The 24,400-nt window shown below is 48.5% G+C and overlaps 3 protein-coding genes across 3 annotated transcripts in view; 2 read left to right on the top strand and 1 right to left on the bottom strand.

Moving 5' to 3' along the window:
• LOC131272336 (A disintegrin and metalloproteinase with thrombospondin motifs 9) overlaps positions 1-24,400 on the top strand; it is an 85,940-nt gene that overhangs the window by 21,257 nt on the left and 40,283 nt on the right. Inside the window, 3 exon segments of the mRNA XM_058274045.1 lie at positions 12,108-12,340; positions 12,566-12,732; positions 13,250-13,390. Of these exon segments, the coding sequence (XP_058130028.1) occupies positions 12,108-12,340; positions 12,566-12,732; positions 13,250-13,390 (541 nt within the window).
• Positions 611-2,631, top strand: LOC131259800 (E3 ubiquitin-protein ligase TRIM37-like). Its single transcript, XM_058261390.1, has 4 exons — positions 611-1,332; positions 1,421-1,876; positions 1,935-2,141; positions 2,208-2,631. Exons 1-4 carry the CDS (start codon positions 611-613, stop codon positions 2,599-2,601), a joined length of 1,779 nt encoding a protein of 592 aa, XP_058117373.1. The 3' UTR covers positions 2,602-2,631.
• Positions 17,781-24,235, bottom strand: LOC131272688 (vitellogenin-A1-like). Its single transcript, XM_058274516.1, has 3 exons — positions 24,205-24,235; positions 19,143-24,074; positions 17,781-19,080 (listed from the first exon to the last, which is right to left on the bottom strand). Exons 1-3 carry the CDS (start codon positions 24,233-24,235, stop codon positions 17,885-17,887), a joined length of 6,159 nt encoding a protein of 2,052 aa, XP_058130499.1. The 3' UTR covers positions 17,781-17,884.

Raw genomic sequence — 24,400 nt, 5'->3', positions numbered from 1 at the left:
CACATGTTTAACAGTGAATTTTCCGATGCATTCTTCCTTGCTCTCCCTCTCATTTGCCATTGAATTAGTCATACGTGTTTCATGCTGTTCTTCTATTCCCTGCCAGTATATGTGTTGGTGTCGAAAATGAAAAGCGAATGCTCTGAATGTTTGAATCTGCTTAAAAATAGAACGCAGTCGGTGTGGTGAGAACAAGCAGAGAGCTACCTCCTCGAAGAATGACGGTCCAACGCAGCGGTGAAAATCGTTTCTCTCGCGTCTTTCCCCCAATGCGCAGATTTAGTTCAGTCGATTGCTCATGACATATTGGTCGAATTTTTCCTGTCCTCTGTGATTTCGGGTTAAAATATCGAATATTTTAGTGCCTGTGCGTTAATTTCGTGTCATAAACAATTTGTCTAGCAGATAGTTCGATCAGATGCGTCATCAGTTTGTGCCGGCTGTTTTAGTGCAAACCTTATCGAAGCGTTCAGCTGTTCGCAACAGCTGTTCGCTGATAAGCAATCCATAATCTACCTAGGTCGATGTCCTAGCTAATCGGAACGATCGGGATCAATCTACGCTTATCAGTGGGCACCGGCAGTGGCGAAATTAGCTCACCTCATCTCCGATGGCATCCGGTTCGGCAGACCAGTTGGTGCAGTTGCTCGGTGAAACGATCGAATGTCCGATCTGCCTCAGCAGCGTCGACGACCCGCGACTTTGTCCGGCCTGTTCGAAGCTCTTCTGCCACGGCTGCATTCGCCAGTGGTTGCAGAAGGAGGAACTTGAAAATGGCAGCTCAAAGTGTCCGAACTGCAAGTGCAACCGAACGCTGGAAGATTTTGTATCGTTTCGCAGTGGCAGTGCGATCGATGCACTCAAGTCGCTTGTTGACAGTAAGAATGATTCCAGCATCTCGAGAGTGTCCGAGGGCCAAACAGTTTGCCCGGAAAAAGTGCAACAGGGCTTGCGGAAACTGTTGCTAGAGACCGAAGCCGTCTTCATCGAAACGGAGCAGCGCATCACGCAGGAGCTGGACAAGCAGCGGGCACTTTTAAAGCAATCCAAAGATAATCTCATCAAAACGATCAACATTATGGTGCAGCAGGAATTTCGCGAGATACACAAGCAGTTTCATGACAAAATCGAAGAGGCCAATGCATGGTCGGACATCTTGACCAAAAACCTAGACAAACATCAGATTAAGCTGGAGACGGCCAAGTATATGGTGGAGAACGAGCTGATCGAGAATCTGTTGCACAAGCGACCGGAGCTGGAGCAGACGTGTGCGAAGTTGGTTGAGGATCTCAAAGTAACCAGTCCTAACGTTAAACCATACCAGTTCAATAGGTAAATGCATGCCTCAACGGTCGAACAGTCGAATATGTTTGAGTTGAAATATTTTAACATTATTGGTGCTTTCGTTCGTGCATCTTAGTCAGCTGATTCCTGAAGCATCGGCCTGGAAGTTTTCCGTGCGTAAGTATTCGGCGGCACGGAGCTCGAACGAAGTTCAGTATTCCGACCTCGTCACGGATGACATTGGCTCGGTGTGGCGGCTAGAGGTGCACCCGAATGGCTACGATGATGCCAAAAACATGTCGCTCAGTATTTTCCTTCAGCTGTACAGCGGTATCGAGGGGCAGTATCACTACTCGGTCGAGTTGCTGGGCGCCAACCGAAGCCATGTCTATGAAGACGAGACCTACTTCGAGCTGCGCAAGGGTTGGGGTCAAAATCATTTCATCGATCTGAAGGCGCTGCAGGAATCGTATCTGCTCGAGGACGGCTTAGAGCTGCGCTTTTCGGTACGAGCGCTGAATCTGATTGACAAGTACGAAAAAATGAAGAAACGAGCGTCCCTGCTGGCGGCCGAGGTGGAACATTTGAAGAAGTAAGTGAATCGTGCGTAAGGCATACAACGATCGTCTTGATGATACCACCTTTTCTAGGGAAACTAAACCGGACTGCCTCAACCATGTGTTTACCGTGCGGAACGTTGTGGAGGCGGCTAAAAATTTCGGATGTCTATACTCAGACGTCCTGACTGACGACCTTGGCGGTAGCTGGCGGCTGCAAATCTTTCCCGGTGGCAATGGCGAATGCAAAGGAAACTTCTTGAGCATTTTCCTCGAGCTATGCAACGGCATTCCTAACAAGTAAGATCGGCTCCGTAACCCGTTGCGCTTGCCCGTTGTAACCTCGGTTCGTCTCCATCCGTACAGGTACGAGTTCACCGTGGCGCTGCTGCATAGGGCAGAGAAGAAGGTTGTCAAGAAGACGCTCGAGTACTGCTTCCAACCGGCGCTGCCGTTTGGCTGGAAAACATTCTTGGGCCGCGAGGAGTTCATCAACAACGGCTACATCCAGAAGGACTCGCTCTCGATCCGCCTCACGATCACGCCACCGAGTGCGCTGCAGAAGTTCAACTACCTGCGGCAGTACCATGAGCGTGCCCTGGCAACCATGCCGTTGGCTCGACCCGAGTCGTCGTCGGTCGTGGAGGAACCGAAACCGTCATCCTCCCACGAGCCGCTCGAAGCGCGGCTGCGCAAAAGTTCCATCAGTTTCGTCAAAAACCTGTTCACGAAATCCCCAAGCACGGAGCAACCGCAATAGAGGGGGCCCGAAAATGAAAAGCTCCCATGGATGGTGCTGCCCTGTAAAACCAATAAATTATTTCACAGCCCAAAATACTTCGTTCGATTCTTTATTTTCTCCCGCAAAGAGATCTCTTATTAACGTCGTGATGTACAATTATTAGTACCCTGTTATTGGCACGTCACAAATATGGCCAAGCCCGCAATGCAAATCTTTGCGCCCGGCATATCAATCCCGCTACCCGATTCTGGCCGTCAAAACCGCTTTCCGTTGGTCATTCGCCAAACACGAACATAAATCTAACCGTAAAACGGGTAGCGATCGAACGGCACGGCTTTACACCACGGCGTGCGATCCATCAACAGCATCCCCCCCATGCCATCCCCCCGCACAATCTCGGCACTTTCGTTGAACTTGATCGTACCGATGCCGCAATGCGGCGGACCGGGCCACTATCTCCGCAAAGGTGAATGTCGAAGTCAAACATCGCGTGCGCGCGAAAACACATTATGGGATCTGCGCAACAGGCGCGGCAACCTGCGCATTGGTGTCTGTGGTCGCCGCTCTATGCGGACCACAATATCGGTTGGCAGACCGAGCAACAGCGAAACAGCTCCAACGACCAAGAACGAATTATTTATTCTTCGTCACGACTTTTGACTTCTAATTCTTCTGCTGGGTACGCACGGTACTTTATCATCATCGTGGCGTCTGTAATTATGTCGTACTTACGTCCGAAACGGTCACGAAACGGTGGGTGTTTTATGTGGCTGCTAGTGGATCGTGCATGCGGCCCGTGTATCCTTTTTTGACTTATTTTTCAATTTGGGATTTTTTGGCGAATTTTTCTTGGCTGGCATTTTCCCTAGGGAACGGCACTTTCAATTTCTCGCTGTACGATATTTCGACTTGGTGGGAGTGTTTGGTTTTTTTTTTTCGGGATTATTTTTACAACATGCGGTCGCACTTGATTTAAGACGATACTTTAGGAATTTTAGAAAAGCATCAATCGCTAGTGTGCAACAGTCGGGTATAATTTAATTTATGAACCAAGCGAATGCTTATCCCATTCCAACGATTTACGCTTGACCGCCCCGATCGCCTGTCAGATCAATTTCATTTGCGCTTTTCTTTCCGCATTCAGCACGAGCGGTATTGTTTCAGTGCATAACACTTATTTACTTGAATATTCCACGAAATCTGTCTTACCCAACCATCATTCATGCATTGACATGCGGCGAGAAAAGTGAAACCTTATGACATTGGTCAGGCACGAGCGCCCTCTTAGCGGTTCGTCGGGCCGTTGATGTGTATGCAAATTGGTTGTTTATGTCTTGGCCCCGTCGTTGGGACGCATGAGGTGCTGCTTTTGTAACACCCAGTGGCATCCTTTGTTTCTCCCATTCCACGCCAAAACACCAGTCAACCAGAGGCGGCCTGCTGAAGTGCTAATCCGGCGATCATGGGTCGATCATAAATCAAACTGATTCCAGTGACTTTCCCGCGCACTCTTGACCGTACGCTTTGATTGCCGGTAGATCTTAGGCGAAGTCACGAACTGCGGCGCCAAGTGTCACATTCCGGGAGGGTCGCAATTGCTCCCGGAACACTGACCTCCTTCCATCCTTCCCTCGGCCACGGGGTTAGTCGTGTCTCGAGAGAGAGAGAGAGAGATCATACGGAAGCGGGAATGAGACTACCATAAAAGGTTTTCAAACGTTCTAGAAGCAGTCACTCACTTCCTCAAAACCGAGCACACTTTCGTGTCGCCGGCCAGTTCTAGTCATCGGTAGTGCACCGCATGTTGCGTGTGATTCGGTGACCGACTTTCCGGGTGTCAAGAAAATCACGCCAGCGCATTTCTTTCAGTAGGGGTATTAAATGGAGCCGTCGGTAAGAACTGCACTGGTTGCTGCTTCCATGAAATGACGTTTGGAACTAGATTTTTGTTTCCTTGAACGTTTGCCGCAAATGACTCTGAAGGGTGACGGAGCGTACTCGGACGTGGATCTGCAAATGACACAGTTCCACAAGGAGGATATGCCAGAAAAGCAGCTACGATTTCATCAGGAGCTCCCGAACGAGAGAGAGAAGGAGTGAGAGAGAGTTATCTCCGACTCGACAATAATCGACGGTGATTTGCACCATAATTGCACCCGTTTATCATCTTATGCCGCAAGCCACGGGATCGAGGTGACATAGTCCCGGCACGTGAAACGAGGAATTCCAATTCCTCTCGGGCATCCTCTGCCACTTCAAAGGGACAAAGGGAGCTTCATTTATTTGACCATTACCCGCATTAACACCCCGATGCGACCCGGTCGCATAATTATCATAATTAACTGCGGCAAAACCTGCCAAACACCACCTGCCTCATTAGTCGCACCGATTGCGCGCAAGGATTCGTAGAAACCGGCGCAGATAGTTCCATTGCACGCTAGCAAGGCTCTCCAGCGAAGCCATGCGCCATGGCGTCTTCGCTGCCGTTAATCATGCGGCCCCCTTTCCATACCGGGCCTACGAGTCGGAGAGGATTCCAGAGAGCCGGACCGAGCCCGGCGGGTCCAGTTATCGACGGCTCCAGCGTGACTTGGCCTGTGAGTCACGTCCACTCGCCGGTAATTGATACTTCGCAGCCAATGTTTTCTGAACTTGGGCGATCTTAGATTGCCACTCGCAGAAGGGGCCACTTAGGCAACCTTCCAGCTCCGGGTGCGCAATTGAGTGGTCTTTATCAGATCGAATATATTTAAATGTGAAATCAACCTGCGCCCTCGAAAGCCGAAAACGTCAAATAATGACCAATAATCGAAATCGATTAGTGCCGATGATGAGGATGAAGAGGCTGTTTCCGGAACATTTCACTCCTGCCCATTTTTATCTGATCAATATTATGGGGTTGTTTCAAAACGGTACAAAATGACGGTGCCTGGTATTTGTTTTCGAGATTTCAGACAACAGATTTGTGCAAACTTTTTTCCTTTATTTTCACAACATTGTGTTAAAGCGGACTTTAAGCTCGATCAAATTTCAAACAGGTAACTGTCGATGTTCTACTGATTTGGGACATCACTGTTTAAATCTGAGATATATCCGGAAGTCTGGAAGAACGTTCTTTTTGAAGACATGAAAATCAGTTCAATTTGCCATGAAGTTCTTCCATCCACCGTCTGTCAATCAATTCCATCCATCTTCCACGATGACCTCTTGTTGTCCCTGTGTCAAATGTCAACATTCCTGTTCGGAAAGCGAGCAGCCAAGAAGCCTTTCTCGAACCATCCGACCAAGTGGCAAACTTGTTGTTTCACTTCCGCGTTTTTTGAGGGAATAAAAACGACGGGCACCATTCCAGACGTGTAGACGATTCCCCCGCGAAAGATACACATAACGTCCAACTATCCATGCGCTCGCTACTGTTCAATCAAATTGGCCAACATGGGCAGAAAAAAGGTTAAATGAGAGCAGGTCCATGAAATGGTGAATGCACCGCAGGGGACTCATAAAAATAAGCCGCTACGTCCAGGGGACACTGCATGCCGAAGAAGGTTTAATGGGTAAGCTACTCGTTTCCGGCGTGTGCCTCAAGACCGGTGCTGCTGCTGCTGGGAGCCGAAGTCTCGTGCCGACGACCATCGATGGCTATCGCGCTAAATCAATAATGGTATTAATAAACGAGCAGCGGCAGCGAACAAGCGGCCGATAAAAAAAAGAAACATTTAAATTGTCAAGAATCTGTCGTGGCGCCATTCGTTTTGTCCAGCGCCGGGTGGGCGCGGGAAACCCACCCCCCGTAAGCGGTACGGGAAAGGTGTTAAAGGGTACACAAAGCAGCGAAAAGAGGACACCTCGTATATTTCGTTTCCACCGGTACTGGGACTTCACTTAGCTTCACTCTTAGGGGACACCGTCCGGACACCCCGATGGAAGAGTGCATTCGACCGTAGAGTCGTCGACAAGGGCTAAAAGTAAACAGCAAGTATTGGCCTAAGTAGACAAGCCGTCGGTAGTACAAGCCAAACAAGCGTACGCTCAGATCGGATAAAGCATCATTAACGATGACGAAGGCGCAGAACGCGAAAGGGGGGAAGTAACAACTGTAGGCGAAATGGAACCTCAAAGAAGAACCTCCCGAACCGAACCCCCCCATCCCGGAAGGGCGGAAGAGAAAACAAATCAGTATCAATTAAATGTGCCCTGCGAGCCGATAACCCATTAGCGCAATTAGCATAAACAATATTGATTTTCACATTTAACGACGTGCACCGTCGGAGCTGGTGGTTACAAGTGCGCCATCGGTGCTACGACCCGCCACGACCCAGGCATCCGAAAACATGCCGTTAGTTCTGTCCCGCTGGTGGGTCGCAGGAATCGGTCCAGGTTCTCCTGCGAGTAGTGCACGTGAAAACGATCTTCCAGCAGCGATACAGGAAGAGACATTGAGATTGTAAGACAACGAGAGTTTGTTCAGCCGAAGAGACATTATGCGAACGAAACGAAAGGACCCAAGAGAGATCCAAGGTTAAGATGGGTTAAGTGGGCATTCGAAAACCGCTTGCTATTAACCTTTCCCGTGGTCGTGTCGTGGCAGATTGGAGGTTATGAACCAGAAGGGGTAGTACTATAGGAGAAGAATGTAAAAGTCAAACGATGTCACTGTAATCAAACGAGGGTGGTAATTTTCAAAACGATGCTCATCGGAATATGGACTGTGGAGTAGCTTGAAGTTTACACCACATGATACATTTTATCAAAAGCATGAACATTAGCATAATTGCTTGGAATGAAAACCTCTCCAGTTCCGCTGCTTTAATTAACTTGTGCGACATTTTGTCATTAAAAAAAGATTTATCTTTATCCATCAACTCTAATTAGTGTGCCCTGAAGATGAAAGCTCCCCTCGAGTGGTTAGCTGCTTTGTATACCAAACCCCCGGCCCGACTGTCGCAAGATGAAAAGTATTCTCCATTAAAACCGAACGATCGTCACCTACCTGGTAGAAACCGCTGATGCGATGCATTTCCATCATACAATTTTATCTATCGTTCCCCGCGAAGTGGCATACCAGAAACTTGAACAGCTTGTAGGCGACTAGTACGGGTTAGCTGCCCCTCGCTGATCTTGAGGTTAATTAATTTTTCTGCATTTATATTAAACAACTTACCCCATTATGGGATGACGGCCAACGGTTGCGCCCGGGGGTGGAATAAATTGTCTTACTTGCCCGACCAACTTACACGAACAGATGATGATCGAGCAGCCTGGACGTGGGATCGGTTTCTCATCTTTAAATAATGAGGATCATAACCAATCCGGCAGATATATCAGTAAGCTTGTAATTAATCTTGTCTACCAAAGGTTTTAAGGTTAGGCGTCTACTTCGTGGGCTTTTAATGTTCTTTACGGAGAGCCTAGTCCTTATTTCCCGTACCCAGGAACATCCCTAAAGAATGGCTGACTAAGCGTCGCGTAATGGTGGATACTTTACCTTCCTTTTGCCGGTTAGAGAGCGGCCATTCGATTGCTTTTTTCCTCACGGGTTGCCCGCTTGCAGCTGACCGTTTCCGCACAGTCACGATCGGCGATAGAGCAGCGGGGCCCAGGTCGTCCGTGATAAATTGAAAACAACGAACGCCAAACAGTTTAGTGCTAAGCGCGATGGAAAAACCATCCAACGGTTAATCTTGTTGTGCTCGAATCCCCCACCGCCTTCGGAATTCGCACACTCTCGCCACACACCCACCTTTGAGCCGCTTCTAAATAAGGTTAAATGCACGCATAGAAATGCCCACGGTTCTATCGTTTCCACAACCGGGCCGGTTTGTTTTGAAACCGAAGAAGGCACACTGTTTTCCATTTCCACCACCGGGTCCACCACCACCTACTCCATAAAAACCATAAGGAAGAGGAAGTCCCGGGCAGCCTGGGCGCGGGTCGGTCGGCTTTGGTTGAAAACAAGCCAGTGAACGGAAAAGAAATCGGTGGGGGGAGGGGGGGGGGGGGGGCAAAATCTAGCCGAGGAAAAGTGCATTCCACGGCGTGTGCACACATGCCGGCCGGAGCATAGTATTGTTTATGCGATGCGGTTCAAATGTTATGGTAATAACTTTAACTGCATGTTCCTGGTCGCGAGGGCGCGCACCGCTGCAAGTGCAACCTAATCCTCGGCTCCAGTGTGTACGCCTGCTGGAGCCCATCGCCCGTGAAAAATTAGTCAAACTGCTGCGCACAGCACGCGGGCTGAAAAACGTGCCATCGGCGTTCTCGGTCGGCAACGTCGGACCGGGTCGCAGCCGTCTGCCGGAGAAAAACCCGTGCTCGTTCGCGTGGGCGAAGAACAATGTATCAATTTGCGTTCAATAGTTGAAACCATCAATCGGCCACGGTTTCGGCCTTTCCCCCCCCTCGGGCACTTGCTCACGATCGGTCGCGCACGATCCCCCGGGCACAATTATTCGCACCAAATTAACTTCCGCCTAGGCGACGACGGCCTACGCCCCAGCTAATCTATTCATCTGCTGTTCGAGGTTGGAAAATGCATCCAATATTGCGGGTCATTAGTATAGAGATGCATGGGCATGTGCGGGCGAGTCGGTTGGAAAAGTTGCGGGAAATTATGAATGAACCGATGATATAGCTAATCGAAAACATGTGTGCTTTTTTGAAGGCCTGCGTTAATTAAGAAACTTTCTTTGGAAAACGGAAAAAAACATCTTCCTTGTATTTTCTCCAAGAAGACATTCCATAAATAAACCCACACATTACTCGTTACAAGAAGAAAGCGCCATTTTAAAGGGTAGGTACAATTGACACACGCGGATCATCACACCAGCTTACTTTGTCCCACCACTGGCGTCGCATTTATTTTATTGATGAAAGTGCCTATAAACACATCTACTTCACTTCATCAGTGCGTCGTGGGAGGCCTTGCCGGACACTCTTAGCCTTTCGTTATAATTCACTTCTCAATTGATCCCTCTTAAGGATAAACCAACGCGTGTGTCCCGTTGGGGCAATCATTGTAATGATGGGTAGCCTGATGACGCTCTTTAAAGTGAATTGATGCGTTTCTTGCACTTCGATGCTTGTCTCTTCGTTGAAGTGCGCCCTCACTTGAATCGAAAGGCGTCAGGTTGTGTTAAATATATCAATAATTGAAATTGTTCTTTCTTGTACAAGAAAGGGATAACCGACGCCTAACAGTAGTAAGAAATTTCAAGGAATTATTTTAGAAAGACAAAGAGTTGTTTTGATTTAACATTCAAGGATTTTCTCAATATCGTCCACTCCAATAGTTCTCTTTTGCCATAATGAGACAGATATGCGATTACACCGTGAGACCACCCAGCATTTTATTAACCCCGAAAGCAAAACTGTTCCCGTATCGGATGTTGTTCAATTCAATTTGAATGCATCATTAAGCGTATCGTTTTATTTTGCTTGCTCCTCTGCAAACATCTACGACCGTGCTGCAAGTTCGTGTCTTTTTCCTTCGTTTCCGCTAGTTTTTTTTCTCCCTGACTTTGTCATTGGTCTTGACGTACCATAAGATTGGCTCGAAAAATGCGCACCGGTACAATCGCGATCGCGACGGGTGGAGCGGAATTCCCATTCGAACGATTCCACTCGACCGAGCATTTGCCGTTTCGCCAAACCCTTCCTACCCGACGAAGGCGTTTGCGTCGTCGAAGCGACGGACTACATGACAGTAATGTACAAATTATGCTAATGATCATGTTTTCCTAATTGTTTATTGTTCCCCTCGCGAGCACCGACGAAACTTTGTCGACCGTGCTGCAAATCGAATTGAATTGATATGTTAAATTTCCGTCAGGGAACGGTTGGAAACGGGCCCCGACGAAGCTGATTTGCATCGATGGATGTTTTATGCCAGCTGTTTTGTTTTGTGTTTGCTTCTTTCTGTGCGTATAATTGTTTAGATTTAACTATTCATGGAAATCCACCCAACATTATTTGATCGAATATTCCGGACGTGAGGCTCGCAAAGAATGTTATGGGGATGAAAAATGTTCACAAAAGGCGAGAACCCTGTTCGACACAGGAACCAGATAGCGTCGTACAAGTCTTATCATCGATGAATTATGAGTTCTTTTATTTTTGATAATAGTCGAATGAGTTAAGCGTCCAATCAGGTGGTGGTTTCGGTAGCGACTGCAAATTGGCGACCCGGCATACTTATCCCTATCCTAATTGACACCAAAGGCGTTCCATTAGCGTTCATTTAGATTAAGAAAAAGGTTTTCCTCCATGCTCGGAAGATTGGTCACGTTATTTCACGCAGATATCTTTCATCACCCTACAGAATCCAAAGTGCCTAATAAATTGCTAACGATCGCGTCGGAATGCACTGTGTGGTCGGTTTGGCAAACAGCGCCGCCAAAAGGATGAAAGGACGACGCATACCGACTGTCGCATTCTTAATTAAATTGCCCATTTTCGGATGCACTTTGATCGTCGGGACGATTTTTCACGAGTGCAGATTTACGGCGGTCCTGTTTTCATTCGGTTTCCACTCACCCTGTACATGTTTGGTTGATGCATTTAATCTTCTGTAGACCACTTCGCCAAACATTAAGGAGACCACAGTTTAATTACATCCTTCGCCCGCCCGTGACTGATAGCCGCGTGATGGTGTTTTAATTGAGTAATTTTATTGCCGCCCGGTTTGATGCGCTCGGGCCTTCTCTCGCGAGCCTTGATAACATTTTTCAATTCAACGCCACCGGCTCGCGACGATCAAACCGCCTGCTTGGTGTCCAGACTGACCTTAAGCCTGCCCTTGATGTGGCAGACCCACGGGGAAGCGGTTCATCGCCGGCGTTCCTGGAAGATTAGAATTCTAAAATCCAGCCACCAACCAGGTTCGGGAGTGGTTTTCTGCATTTTTTATGCAAAAGTCATTCGATTTCGAGGTGGAGAGACTCCGTTGCGACCGTTTCGGGATGGTCATCTAATCGGGCGTCCACCTTCTTTTTCCTACCTTGATCTGTCCGCTGGCTATCCTGCCTTGCAACGCGAGGCGGACAGCCGTCAACTTGGTTGTGAAAAGATTTTAATCTTCCAGAAGTATGCACCCCTTTTTCCTTTTTTTAACAGCACGTTTCTACTCTTGTTGATTAAGTAGGCTTTTCGATGCGATCTGATCTCAGATGAGTGAGAAAAAGTAAAGCAATCTTTGGAATGCGCCTCTCAGACAAATAACCCTTTCCGACATCTCTCTTGGGACTTGTTTTAAGCCCCGACTTGTGAAAAACCCCTATCAAAATCATATTAATTCACCACCATATCTATCTGTTAATCATTCTTAGTTTTTAATCGGACAAAGGACCTTTTCTTATTAATTTATTGCACTTGATGTTCACGAATAAAAACTTTATCAGATCTTCGGTCTGAATTTATAAAGCAAAATGAGCAAAATAATTTTAGAATAGAACAAAAGGATTGCACAGTAATTTAGAATACTGGACACTAATAAGCCTTTTTTCTTTTTTCATTTCAGAATCAAGCGAATCTACGTTAAGGTTGCCGGAAACTAACGCTACCAGCGGGAGCAGTGGAATAGTATCATCAGTATCTGATGGCCACATTAGTACCAATAGTATTATTAGCAGTAATTTAGGGAATGACGATGTGTCGCGACCGCACGAATCTAATAATGGCTCGATTGAGTATGTTTTTATTTCAAAAGTGCAAGTGCAACCCTTGCACCAAGACGATCTGCTCTATGAATCTCAAGCAGGTGAGTTGAATTTGGCAGCTAAACTTTCAGAAAAATCATTTGACATTACTCTGAAATGGACTGCACTGTTTTACAATCAACATACAGCTGAAGAATGCATTAAATTTTAAAATAGATAGTGTGATGAGTATACGAAAAATATACCAAACACAGTAAACGAAAAACCATCTTCCATTCAAAAACTCATCCACAACTCTCTTCTTATCTCTTGTCTTCACTTTCCAGATGTTTTGGATGGACAGCGTGGTTCGCAAATTCACCGGACGGGTGCCTTCCGGAGTCGATCATCAAAAATCTGGGATCCACACCCGCAGTACGAACTAACCGCGTTCGGTAACAATCTTCGCCTGCAGCTCTATCATGACGATAAATTTATTTCAAAGGATATAAAGGTAACTAACTGGCTCAACTAGATTTAACAAGTACCAGAATGATCGACACAAGGAGTCGTTAATATTATCATAATAATTTCAAGACATGGCCTATCGTCGTTCACTGTTTACTCTCGGGCAAACTTCTTTGCTCAACACGATCTTTCGTGTGTAGCTTGTGACTAAACTGGGACGCTATGCTAGAATACACAGCACCACAGTATCTTTGCCAGACCACCGGATGTGACTTAACGGTGAAATGTGCGAAACATTTTGGATGCTCTGTTTACCATTAGCGAAATTCTTGCCACACGCGCGAATCATCTAACGCTACAAATAGATATGAATTCCTTTCGCTTGAGGAAACCCACTAACCATGGGTTCTATTTTAGGTTTATTCCAAACAAATGATAGTGCTAGTCTCGCTAGCTTAATCGGGTGTTTAGAATTGAATTCAATACAACTTCTTCTATGAAAATATCTTCAAAATCCATAAGGTATGCCAAATAATATTCCTTACAATACTTCATTTCTTCAGGTGACCCACTTTTGGCCCAACGAATCGCTTCGAAAAGCTGAGGATCACGTCGAAAGCAGCCTGCTGCAGGGTTGCTTCTACAAAGGTGTCGTCCAGGGGGATGAATCCTCCACCGTGCGGGTCTCGCTGTGCGAAGGAATGGTAAGCATCAGGCCTTTCGGGCCATCTTCTCTTCGGGATTCGGGACCGCTGCTACACCGCGTCTGCAATACACGCACATTTTCATCACGCCATCACCGTCTTCAGAGCCCTTTCCGTGTGCACCCAATTTAATCTTACTACAGATTTGTGGAAAATAAGTACCGCCACACTTTTCACAGCTTACCTTGACGATGACGTAGGCAAACGGCTAGCGGAGTTCTTACGATTTCTTCTCTGCTCGGTAGTGAGGTCTGTTTCCAGTGTTTCAGAAGTATACCGACGCCAATTAGCGTAGCACTTTTACTGCAAAGCATACCAGTCCGGATTTCCAGGTGTACACTACACCACGCCTGGCAACATGTTTCGATGGATTTCAGAACTAAATTCCAGCCGCCGTGCAGTAGCACATTCTGTGGCGGTAGTAAATTTATGTTTCTCATGCTACTACACCTGTTTTCGTTGGCACGGCCGGTCTGGCGCTTCGAGTGTTTGTTTACAATTTGCAAATCGCTATCGATTCTTTTTTTATATCCCATCTCGGACACACACACTCGCCGTCAAATCTAGATCGCGCTGCCCACGCTGCAGACCTGTGTTGTGGATCAGCGATCTCAGACTGGCGGCTTGCGTACGGTCCTAACTCAAGATCACTGGCCTTGGCACTAGCAGTAGCCGACGTCGATCGTCTACGCGTACCGGTGTCTGGTTAGGCCGCGGTTGACGGATTAATGACCAGCTGAATTAGGAGCTCCGTTGCGTAAACTGCAACTGTACGAAGACGGCTTAACCACTCTCGCTTGCGCTCTATTCAGGTGTTTGACTGCAACAAATTAGAATCTACTATGAGACAGAAGCATCTTTTGATTAACGATGACTTACTCTATGCTGCAGAACAGGTAACGTTCAGGTGACTACGAGATCGTTACCTTTGATATTTATTACATAATCATTTGGTTTATTTTCTCTTTTCTTGCTCGGTTTTATAGCCCCCGTTGATAATTGGCGTCGTTCACTCCTGAACAGAAAGACAAACGGCAAATACGCAACACGTGGACGGCTGGTCAAATTGGAAATGAGACACGTGCAAGGAAACCCATCACTTTCCACCACAAAATATTTCTGTCTGACTTTTACTCGCAACAAGCTCTCCAAGCTTAGATGCCAGCAGACACCACGCAGAACTATTTTTAGGATTTGCATTTTGTTGCAAAAATCAGCAAACGTTTATCCCGAACACGTTTCACAACAATGTTGCAAACCGATTCGAATTCGCCCTTGCAGTGCTTCGAACCCGTTTCGCTACTTTCGTGCGGCTGCCAAGCAACATTCGTATTGCGTGTCCCGCCCAAACGATCGCCTGTCTTTCCTCCGAATCAGTTACTAAAATGGACGGCTAGTGTTTATTGGTGCTCTCGGCGCCACTTTACCCCACAACAATCGTGGCAGCAACAGCAATGGGTGCAAAATATCGATTTCCATAAATATCCTACTTGCGAATATGTTCCGTTCGATCGTTTGGATTCTACCCAGGTTTCCCGCAACATTTTCCCGTTCAGCAACTTGGCGTCGCTTCAACAATTATGAGCAAATGATTCGCTGTATCCCAGCCTAAGACGTTTCGCAGTCTGCCAAATAGAAACATCTTGGGCACATGGCTTGTTTTGGCCGTAAATCAAACATTGCCGAACGCGAGTCAGGATGATCTTTTTCTTCTAATATGTTTTCTTCGCGTTTGCAATCTGGATTCGATTTCGATTGCGTGTCAAGATGAGACGCCCTTGAACTCAGCTGCCATCATGCTCTTGTAGGACATCTCTCCCGGCACTGGCAACCGCCATGGCCTTGGCATTAGCAGATGTTTAGTATCTGTTTTCGGCGTACGGGGAAAAAAACAGTTTTCCATTGGATTTACGAGCACTATGCCACATTTTCCTCCACCCCGGCATGGTCAGGCCAGCTGTTTCGGTATTTTGTCACAATTTTGGGACAGCAAAGAGGAAGAGGTGGACTTACCCTGTGTGCTTTGCAACAACCACTCACCAAACAGATGTAGGTTTCCCTGGGCTTGAAGATCACGGTTCTATTGGATTAAACATACGCTCATCGTCAATGAAGAAAGTTAAAAATATTTCCTCTTCATGAGCACCACCGAATTGAGCAGTGTTTTTTCCTTTTTAGCTCAGCGAAGATGAACGAGATGGAATGGTTTTTAAGCGCACATATGTATCGAATTTATCATGAAATCACTATCAAACCATTTGTTATGATATATTGAAGCAAATCGACGTGTAGGTTTTTATGCTCATAACTGGTTTCAAATAATAGCTATACAATCAATGTATCCCCCACGTAAGAGCAACGTGCCTCAACTTCATAACAAAACATGAACTATTTTAAAATTAGCCAAGTTACTCAAATTCGTGCCAAAACAATAAAAGACCTAGACGTCTCGGAATGAACTCAGAAGAGCGTGTAGGAAGTGCTGAATTTCTCAAAAACTATTCAGCATCTACCATTTAGCCCGCATACAATCTAAGCACAATTGCTTATGCCGGCCAAAGCGGTTGCATTGCTCCCATCAACCTGTTTACCATACGCACTTGATATACTAGAACTGTTTCTCATAAATATTGGCCTTAATTAACCCGATTTTGAGCTCACCCTTTCAGGTCGTAAAACACGAGCTCCACACGATGTTTCGCGCAATTCGTCTAATGATTAGGTTTCGGAACGCACCTACACTGCGTCCCAAAATGATAGCCTCACCCAGTTTTTTCACTCAAATGCTATTTTAAATGATCGCAAGGTAAAATAAACGACAGAAACATATTCCTTAATCTCAAAGAAATGTGTTTCACTTCTAATTTATCAGAAAAAAAAATTAATTATAACGTTTTGGTCAAAAATTTAAAAAATGGAGTGTCCCATAATGATAGCCTCACTTCAAAAATCATTCAAATTAACAAAGCAACCCAGTTCCTAGCCACTTTATCAGTTGCCAAAAGTAATTTTTAAGTTCTTTTACTTTAATTTGTAAATTAATTTGAACATTGGAAGCAGAAAACAACTCTAGGAACGAGAAAAAAAGTCAAATTGATGCTTATTGCTTTGATGGCAAGTCAAATCATGAGATTGTTGTGCTAATAAATAGATTCACAAACGTCATTAACGATTATGTAAAAGATTCCAGTTAATATGGGCTTCAGAAGTCTCCTGGTCGTCTTCCAAATCTTTTCTCGCGTGATAATCGGAGGATTTTTTAAGTTGCTTTCAATTCAACCGAAGGTTGCCGTAGGACAAAAAACGATTTCTGGTTGAATGTGAACAAAAATGCTGTATTGCGAGCTTTGAATTCATGTTCTGATATTGTAAGAGAGTCCATGAAGAAAGTTTCTGCCCTCAAACTTCACCAAAAAGTCGCTAGATTGGAGTTTGCTACAGAACATATGACATGGAAAAATGAGTGGAGAAACGTAAGTTGTCACTTTGTAGTCTTGTTCAAATTTTAAATTATTAATTCATGTTAGGTGGATTATATTGATGAAAAAAAGTTAAATATTGATGGATCGGATGGTTACATCCATTACCGGCGAGATTTGAGACGAAAGCACGATTTTTCTACCGTCGCAATTTTGAAGGTAAATCAGTCATGATTTGGGCTGCGTTCAGCGGTCTTAGTAGAAGTGAATTGGCCATTATACCAACACGTATGAACAAGGATATGTTTATTGACATCCTGGAGAATCATTTGAAGCCTTATCTGGAAAATCACAACACTCAACAGCACATTTTTAAGCAAGAAAATGCTGCCGGGCACGCACGCAAGACACAAGACCTCACCTTGCACGGTCGGGTATCAAAACAATGTCTTAGCCAGCCGTTTCCCCAGACCAATTTAATCAAAATTCTAAGTGAGGCTATCATTTTGGGACACCACTGATTTTAGTTTTTTGGTACAAAATGGATTGTTCATTCGTTTTCTTCAACAATATTTATGCAAAGTACTCAGTGTATACTTACAAATATTTGTGTATTTTTTAAAAAAAATTGTATGCTCGGTATTTGCCCTGCGCAGAAAAAACTAGGTGAGGCTATCATTTTGGGACGCAGTGTATTACAATATGAGGGCCATAAAATGCCATTTAAAGTCAACATAAAATTTAACAACATTGTAAGTTGGGTGTACGGCAATCGATTTTTGTTATCTGAAGTTCATTCGGGTGGCTATAAAGTATAAGTTAGAGCCAATTGAAGGGACCGCTTGAATTGGTACCAATTATTGTTCTTGTTTTACGATGTACTAGAACACTGGGTGTTATGAGATATAATGCTAATTAGAATGATGGTGTAAAAGGCATAAAGCTACACAAGAGTTTTCATTTTGCTCAAATTCATTTTATTTAAGTTACTCCTCCATTTTTTTCAACATTTTCTAGATGCTTCTTTTAGGGTTTTGGTACATTCGTTATGTTTCAAATAAGGCGATTCCGTTTTCTAGTAGACGTGCACACACTTCTTGGGCAGATAGAACTTGACAGTCTTGGTGACCGACTTGCTGCTCATGTCCGGGTTCACTCCCTTGCGGATCTGGTTCTTGAACAGTTGAGCCACGGAATCGGTAGCATCGCGACAGTGGACATCGACGTACTTCGGCACCTTCTCGGCGGCCTTGCACTGCGAAGCGCAGGTCGGGAGCGGGCGGCTGGTAAAGCAGATCTTGTCACCCTGCTCGACGTACTGAGCCTGGTGCTTCACGGGGCATTCCTTCTCGGTGTACTGCTGTTTCTCGAAGAAGTGCTCGCGGTTGTCCTCCTTGTCCTCCTCCGAAGACGAAGACGACGACGACGACGAAGACGACGACGAAGAGTCCGACTCATCCGACTCCGACGAAGACGAGTCCGATAGGTCAAAGTCCTTGTAGTAGTAGCTGTAGCGCGAACGGCCAGCCTCCTGCTCGCTGATCACGTTGCCGTAGAAGTACTGGGGCTTGACGCAGTGCTCCTGAGCCTTCTGGTGGTACTCGGTGTAGAACGCCTGGGCGGGTCCGCTGCAGTTCATGCCAGTGATGGCGTACGAGGCGGCAAAGTATTCCGGCTTGCGCATGACGCACTGGTCGGGGGTGATGAAGTCGTCCTCGCCCTCACCGTTGTTGGTGCCGCAAAGACCGACGAAGTTGTTGAAGTACGACTGGTCGGCGAAGAAACGCGCGCGGTAGCCGTCGAACACGATCTTGATGTCGTCGTCGCGGAAGCTGATCTCCACCTCGTTGCCAGGGAGAGCGTACACGCGGATCAGGGGCTGGTCACCGCCATCATCGTTGGTGTACATCTCGACGGCGTACTTCTCGTGGATCTGCTGGGGCTTGCCGTTGATGTAGACCATCGGGAGGTCGTGTCCGTGCGGGATGATATCGATGTTGTAGTCGTTCTGCTTGTACTGTCCGAGGATAGCCTTCAGGTACAGCTGGTGGTCCTCGCCGTGACGGGCCAGGATGGTGATCTGCTCGTCCTCTCCGAAGCCGTTCTTCCAGTTGTATTCGTAGTCCGAGTTCATGAAGTGGGAGTCCTGGGCGTAGAAGTAGTAGTCCGGCTTGACGGTGTGCAGCACGACGTGCCAGCAGCTGCCGAGCTCGTAGTCGTAGGTCTTACCGTCGAAGGTGTTGACGAACTTGTTGGAGACGACGCAAGACGCTGGAGAAGGAAAGGACCAATTAAACTGGATTCTTGTGATTCCCAATTGACTTTTTACTTACGGTGGTAGTTGCCGCGGTAAGCGTAGGTGAACATGCGCTCAGAGAAGTCAAAGTCGGGGTGGAAGGAGAAGAAGTAGCGAGCGTACTCGTTCTCGATCGGGTAGTTCTGGATGGCGAAGCTGCGGTCAGCACCGTAGAAGGAGGCGTTGTAGTAGTCGAAGTACGGAGCCAGCTGGAAGTCAATCTGGAACTGATTGTGCTTGCCCTGGAAGAAGTAGTCCTCGCTCCAGTACGGGAAGGTGAAGTAACGGGCGTAGTCGAAGAACTGGTAGGTCATGTTCTTGGCGTAGTCGGACACATCCTTGTACTCGAAGTTGAACGAGTACTGGTCAAAGTAACCGGCCTGGCGGGTGGCGTTCTGGCAAGCCGGGAGCTGGAAGTATCCCTTGTCCATCTGCTGTTTGCAGGCCTGTCCGACCTCGGAGATGCGCAGGAAGTGACGGTAGGGCTCGGACTGGTACAGCTTACCCTTCATCGAAACGTGCGATCCTCCCTGGCACTTCTCGCCGTAAGACAACTCCCAGTTCATGCTTCCGATCTTGTCGAGGTTCAGGGCGTTCAGGAAGTTCAGCTTGGGCATGTTCGGGTACTCGTTGGTAGCGGAGAAGCACATCTGGAACTGCTTGCCCGAGAAGGGGAAGAAGCTAAAGAAGTTGCTGGACGAGACGTACGGGCTGAAGGAGAAGAAAGCAAGGAAGCGCTCCTTCTCATCGACCGGGCTGTCGGCGTAGGCAGTGGTGAACACGAATTCGGCCTTCTGCTGCTTGCCCTCGAACACGATTCCGAAGTCGAAGACATCGACGTCGCTGTTGCGGATTCCGGCTCCGGCGTTGCGCATGAACTGCTCCTGGCGGCGCTGGCTTCCGGCGTAGTAGACGAAGGGCTGGGCGTAGTTGAACTCGTTGTAGTATCCCGAGTATCCGTGGCGACCCTTCGGGTGCTTCACTTCGGCCGTCTGGAAGTCCTGGTCGTAATCGGCCTGCTTGTGCTGCAGGACGAACTTCACGTTCTGGACGGTGGTGCGCTGGGCATCGTAGTACAGGTTCAGCTGGTGGTAGTGGTAGGTCTCCGAGGCGAACGGATAGACCAGGGCGGACCAGTAGTCGTGCTGCTCGATGTGCTTCATCAGGTAGGCGTAGTCGATGAAGTCCTTGTCGTACTTAGCCTGGAAGCGGAGCGACACGCCAGTCATGGCGTGGCCGAAGGACTGCTCGAACGACTTGGTGGTCTGCTCGCGATCGTGCAGGATGCGCACGCTCGGCTGCTCGGCCATCGGGCGCAGGTCGGTGATGTCCTTGTATCCGGTGTACGGCCACGAGCTCAGGTGGAACAGGAGAACGTCCTTCTTGGGCTCAAGCGGCTGCACGTTGAATTCAAAGTCGTTGTTCTCGAAGTCAAAGCCGAAGTCGAAGCTGAAGGGCAGGTAACCCTGGAACTTCTTCTGGTAACCGGCGACGTAGCGCTGGTGATCGAAAGGCGTGACGAAGCCAACCTTGGCATCGACCAGGCGAGAGTAGGCACAGTTCACGTCAGCGGATCCGTTGAACCAACGCGGCATGTACACGAAGTCGTCGTATTCCTTCTCGGGGAATCCAGCCGGGCTCTTGTAGATGCTCGGGTGAGTGGTGGCGGTGGCCTCGAACTCAAACTTGAACATGGTCGGGGTCTTCAGGGTGTAGGTGAACGGCAGACCGGTGGCCAACGGGAAGGCCATGGTCACGGCTTGCTGCTGGTAGAACTTGGTGACGTTGTAGGCGAAGCCATCCTCGAAATCTTCGAAGTACTTCTTCACCAGGCTCGGGAACTGCTCGACGGTCTGGTTGTTGAAGGCGAAGAAACGCTCTCCGTTGAAGATCTGGAACATGAACTGACCCTCAAGCTCCTCAGCCTCCTCGGGGTCGATGTTCAGCAGCTTGGCAATGCGGGTGGTGGACCACTTCTGGAACTCCTCCTGGTTCTTGTTTCCGAACTGCTCGTAGTAGTCGTTCTGGTACTTGTGGTTCTTGCTGTACTGGCTGAAGTAGTCCTTGAACAGGTTCGGGTACTGCTTGTAGTACTTGTAGTAGTAGTCGCTCGACTTGAAGTCCTGGTGCTTGTGGTAGGTATCGTACTGCTTGTCCAGCAGGTCGAAGAAGGTTTCCATGCTCGAGACGAGGTAGTAGAAGGTCGAGAAACGCTTCAGACCACCCAGGTTCTTGCGCAGGTGGAAGAAGAATCCGCTCGGGATGTAGTGGTCATCAGAAGCGATCTGCGAGAAGTACATGCGGTAGGACAGCTCCAGTTCCTGGAAGGCAAAGTCACGCAGGTAGGTTCCAGAGTACTGGAGGCTGAAGTCACGCGGGTTCAGGTGCTTGATGGCAGCCTGGGCGTTCTGCGAGAACTCCATATCATCATCGAACTCATCGGCCTCAGAGGCGCTCTCAAGGGCGGTCTTGACGGCAGCGCGGACGTGGGTGCTCGGGTCGTAGTGCGTCTGCTCAGCCATGCGCTGGAGCATGTACACTGGGGGCTTGGTGCGGATCAGCAGGTAGACGGCGGCGCAACGAACCTCGTGAGCGTCTCCGGTGTTCTGGTACAGCTTGAACAGGACAGAGCGAGCCAGGCGCGGGTAGTTCTCCACTAGACGGTCGAGAGCGACAACGAAGGCCAGGCGCTGGAAGTGGGTCACGGGGATCTTACCCTCCAGGTACGGCTCGAACACGTTCAGGATTTCTGGGTGGCCCAGATGTCCAAGACAACGGATGTACACCTGCACCTTCACGCTGTCGCCAGCCTTGACGGCTTCACGGAGCTGGTGGGAGAACCACGGGACGACCTTGTGGGCGACGATCTTGTAGTCAGCATCAGCCAAGCGGCCGAAGCTGTGCACCGGGTAGTAGTTGTAGGCCGAACGGTTGTTGACCTGAGCGCGGTTCAGGAAGTCACAGTACGAGATCATGGCGGTGGTGTTCAGGTACTCCTGGTGCTGGACAGCGTTGGAGGTCACCAACAGGAAGTACTCGTGCATGACGGTCTCGGTCGGGTAGCGGATGGTCTTGGGCAGGGTAGCGATCACGCTGGCGGCTTCGTCGCCACGCAGTTTCTTCTCCTCAATCAGCTCCTTGATGACCTTGAAGGCGGGCGGGGTTCCAGCCTGGGCAAGAGCATCACGGAAGGTGTTCCAGGCATCGCACTTCTTGGCGAACGACGCGCTGTGGTTGCTGCCTTCCTCACGCTCCTTCTGGGAAACGAACAGCTTCTGGCAAACATCGTAGATGTCCTGGTAGTTCATGGTGCGCAGAACGCGGGCCAGAATGGTGAACTTGTTCAGGGTGTTGGACTTCGGGACCTGCGAGATTTCCTGCAGTTCCTCGGCGATTTCGTAGGCGAGCTTGTAGACATGGCGAGCGGCATCGACGTTGTGGGCATACTGAACGCTGTATCCCTTGTAGCCGGTGAAGTACGGCAGCAGGGGAGCCGACGGGGCCTCCTTCAGGTTTTGCGAGATGGGCTGGTAGAACTCTTCGCTGCTGCTCAGAGAGTCAGACTCCGACGACGAGGAGCTTCCGTAGAAATCCTGCTCATCAGACTCCGAAGAGCTGGACGAGCTGGAAGAGCTGCTGGAGGAATCATCCGAGCTGGACGAGTCAGACGAGGTATCGTTGTGCTTGCGCAGACGGTACTGGTCGCGCTTGTACGACTCGTAGTACTGCTTCTCCTTGTAGGCATTCAGATCACGACGGTTGCGGTTTCCACGACGCTCGGTATTGTCGACGTACTTCTTGTACTGCTCAGCCGGGCTGATCTTCTTGTTCTCTTCCTCCTCCGAGCTGGAGCTGGAGCTGGAGCTGGAGCTGGAGTCCGAGGAGCTGGACGAGTCGGAGTCAGAAGAGTCATCGGTCTCGTTGGCGGGGCGGACAAAGTTCTTCTTATCGTGAGCCATGTTGTAGCTGTACACAAGATCGACGAACACCTGGCGATCATCAGCAGGGCCTTCGGGGAACTTGTCGTACGGCTTGATGTCGTTGAGGGTCATGTTGACCTGGGCGTAGACCATGGCCTTCTGGCTGTTGACCAGAGACGGGCTGACGACGATCTTGTTGACGGTGGACACCGACTGGAAGGTGTAGTTGTACCAGTTTCCAGTAAGGTACATCTGCGTCACCTCAGACTTGCTCATGATGTTTCCCATCTGGTTACCGTTGGGCTTGAAGTCGCTGAAGCCGCTGAAGCCGAAGTGGTAGCCCATGCGCTGTTCGCAGTGGTCGAAGTTGCGGGACTTGACGACGTGGAAGACGTGCTGGTCCTCCTCGAGGTACTGGGGCTGGGGAACCCATTCCTTGTGCGACTGCAGGAAGTATTCCGGGATGGCGTTGACGTCGTACAGGGTTTCACATTCTCCGGTCACCGAGGGCTCCATGGTCTTGAACACTCCGGTGAGGGTGTTGTTCTCCGGGAACTGGTTGAACTCCGACTTGATCACGTAGGCGCCCTGCGTGTCCAGCTGCAGCTGGCTAACCCAGGCCTTCAGCATGTTCACTTCATGGTTGGGCACCGTCTTCTCCACGTAGAAGCCCTTGACGGCTCCCTTGTGGTAGTAGATGCCGAACGGCTTCGAGCTGAAGGGCATGGGCTGCCACTTCAGGTTGAAGTGCGACAGTTCAGTACGGTATCCGCGGGGCAGATACTCGTTGAACGTGGCGTACGTCGGACGGTCGATGTAGGCAACCACGTAGTTGTGATCCTTCGGACGAACCACGAGGTAACCGTGCGTCACGATTCCGGTCCAGTAGTCCTCCAGATCGGGCAGGGCCGTCATGGTCTTCGTCGTGACGTTGTACACGTACTCCCGGTTCGGCTCCCAGGCTCCGAACTCGAAGCCGGTTTGGTTGAACGGACGGGAGGACGGGAACTCATACTCGTAAGAGTATTGGTACGCCGTACACGCCCCCACTGTGAAAGAGATCAAATAGATTATTAGATTCTCCTTCCTGGATGCTGGCGTTATCGTTTTCGTTGATTGGAATTGGGCTGGTTGAATCCTGAATCCTGAACCTTTGTAATGTTGCTGATCTTTACTTACCAAGCGTGAGGAGAAGTAACTTCGCAATCATGGTCGGTTGTTCTCGGATGCTTTGATATGCTTTGATCACACTCCAAAGCGAGAATGTACCTTCTGGAGCGATCAGGACCACCTTTTATACCAAGTTTTCGTTGAATCGGCATTTTCTACTATCAGCTCATCGAATCGTCTAGCACACCAAGTTTACTGACCGTCT

The sequence above is a fragment of the Anopheles coustani genome, chromosome 3, assembly GCF_943734705.1.
Source record: "Anopheles coustani chromosome 3, idAnoCousDA_361_x.2, whole genome shotgun sequence".
NCBI classification, from domain to species: Eukaryota; Metazoa; Arthropoda; class Insecta; order Diptera; family Culicidae; genus Anopheles; species Anopheles coustani.
The sequence above is the reverse complement of the archived record's forward strand: the minus strand, read 5'-3'. Positions and strand labels throughout refer to the sequence as shown.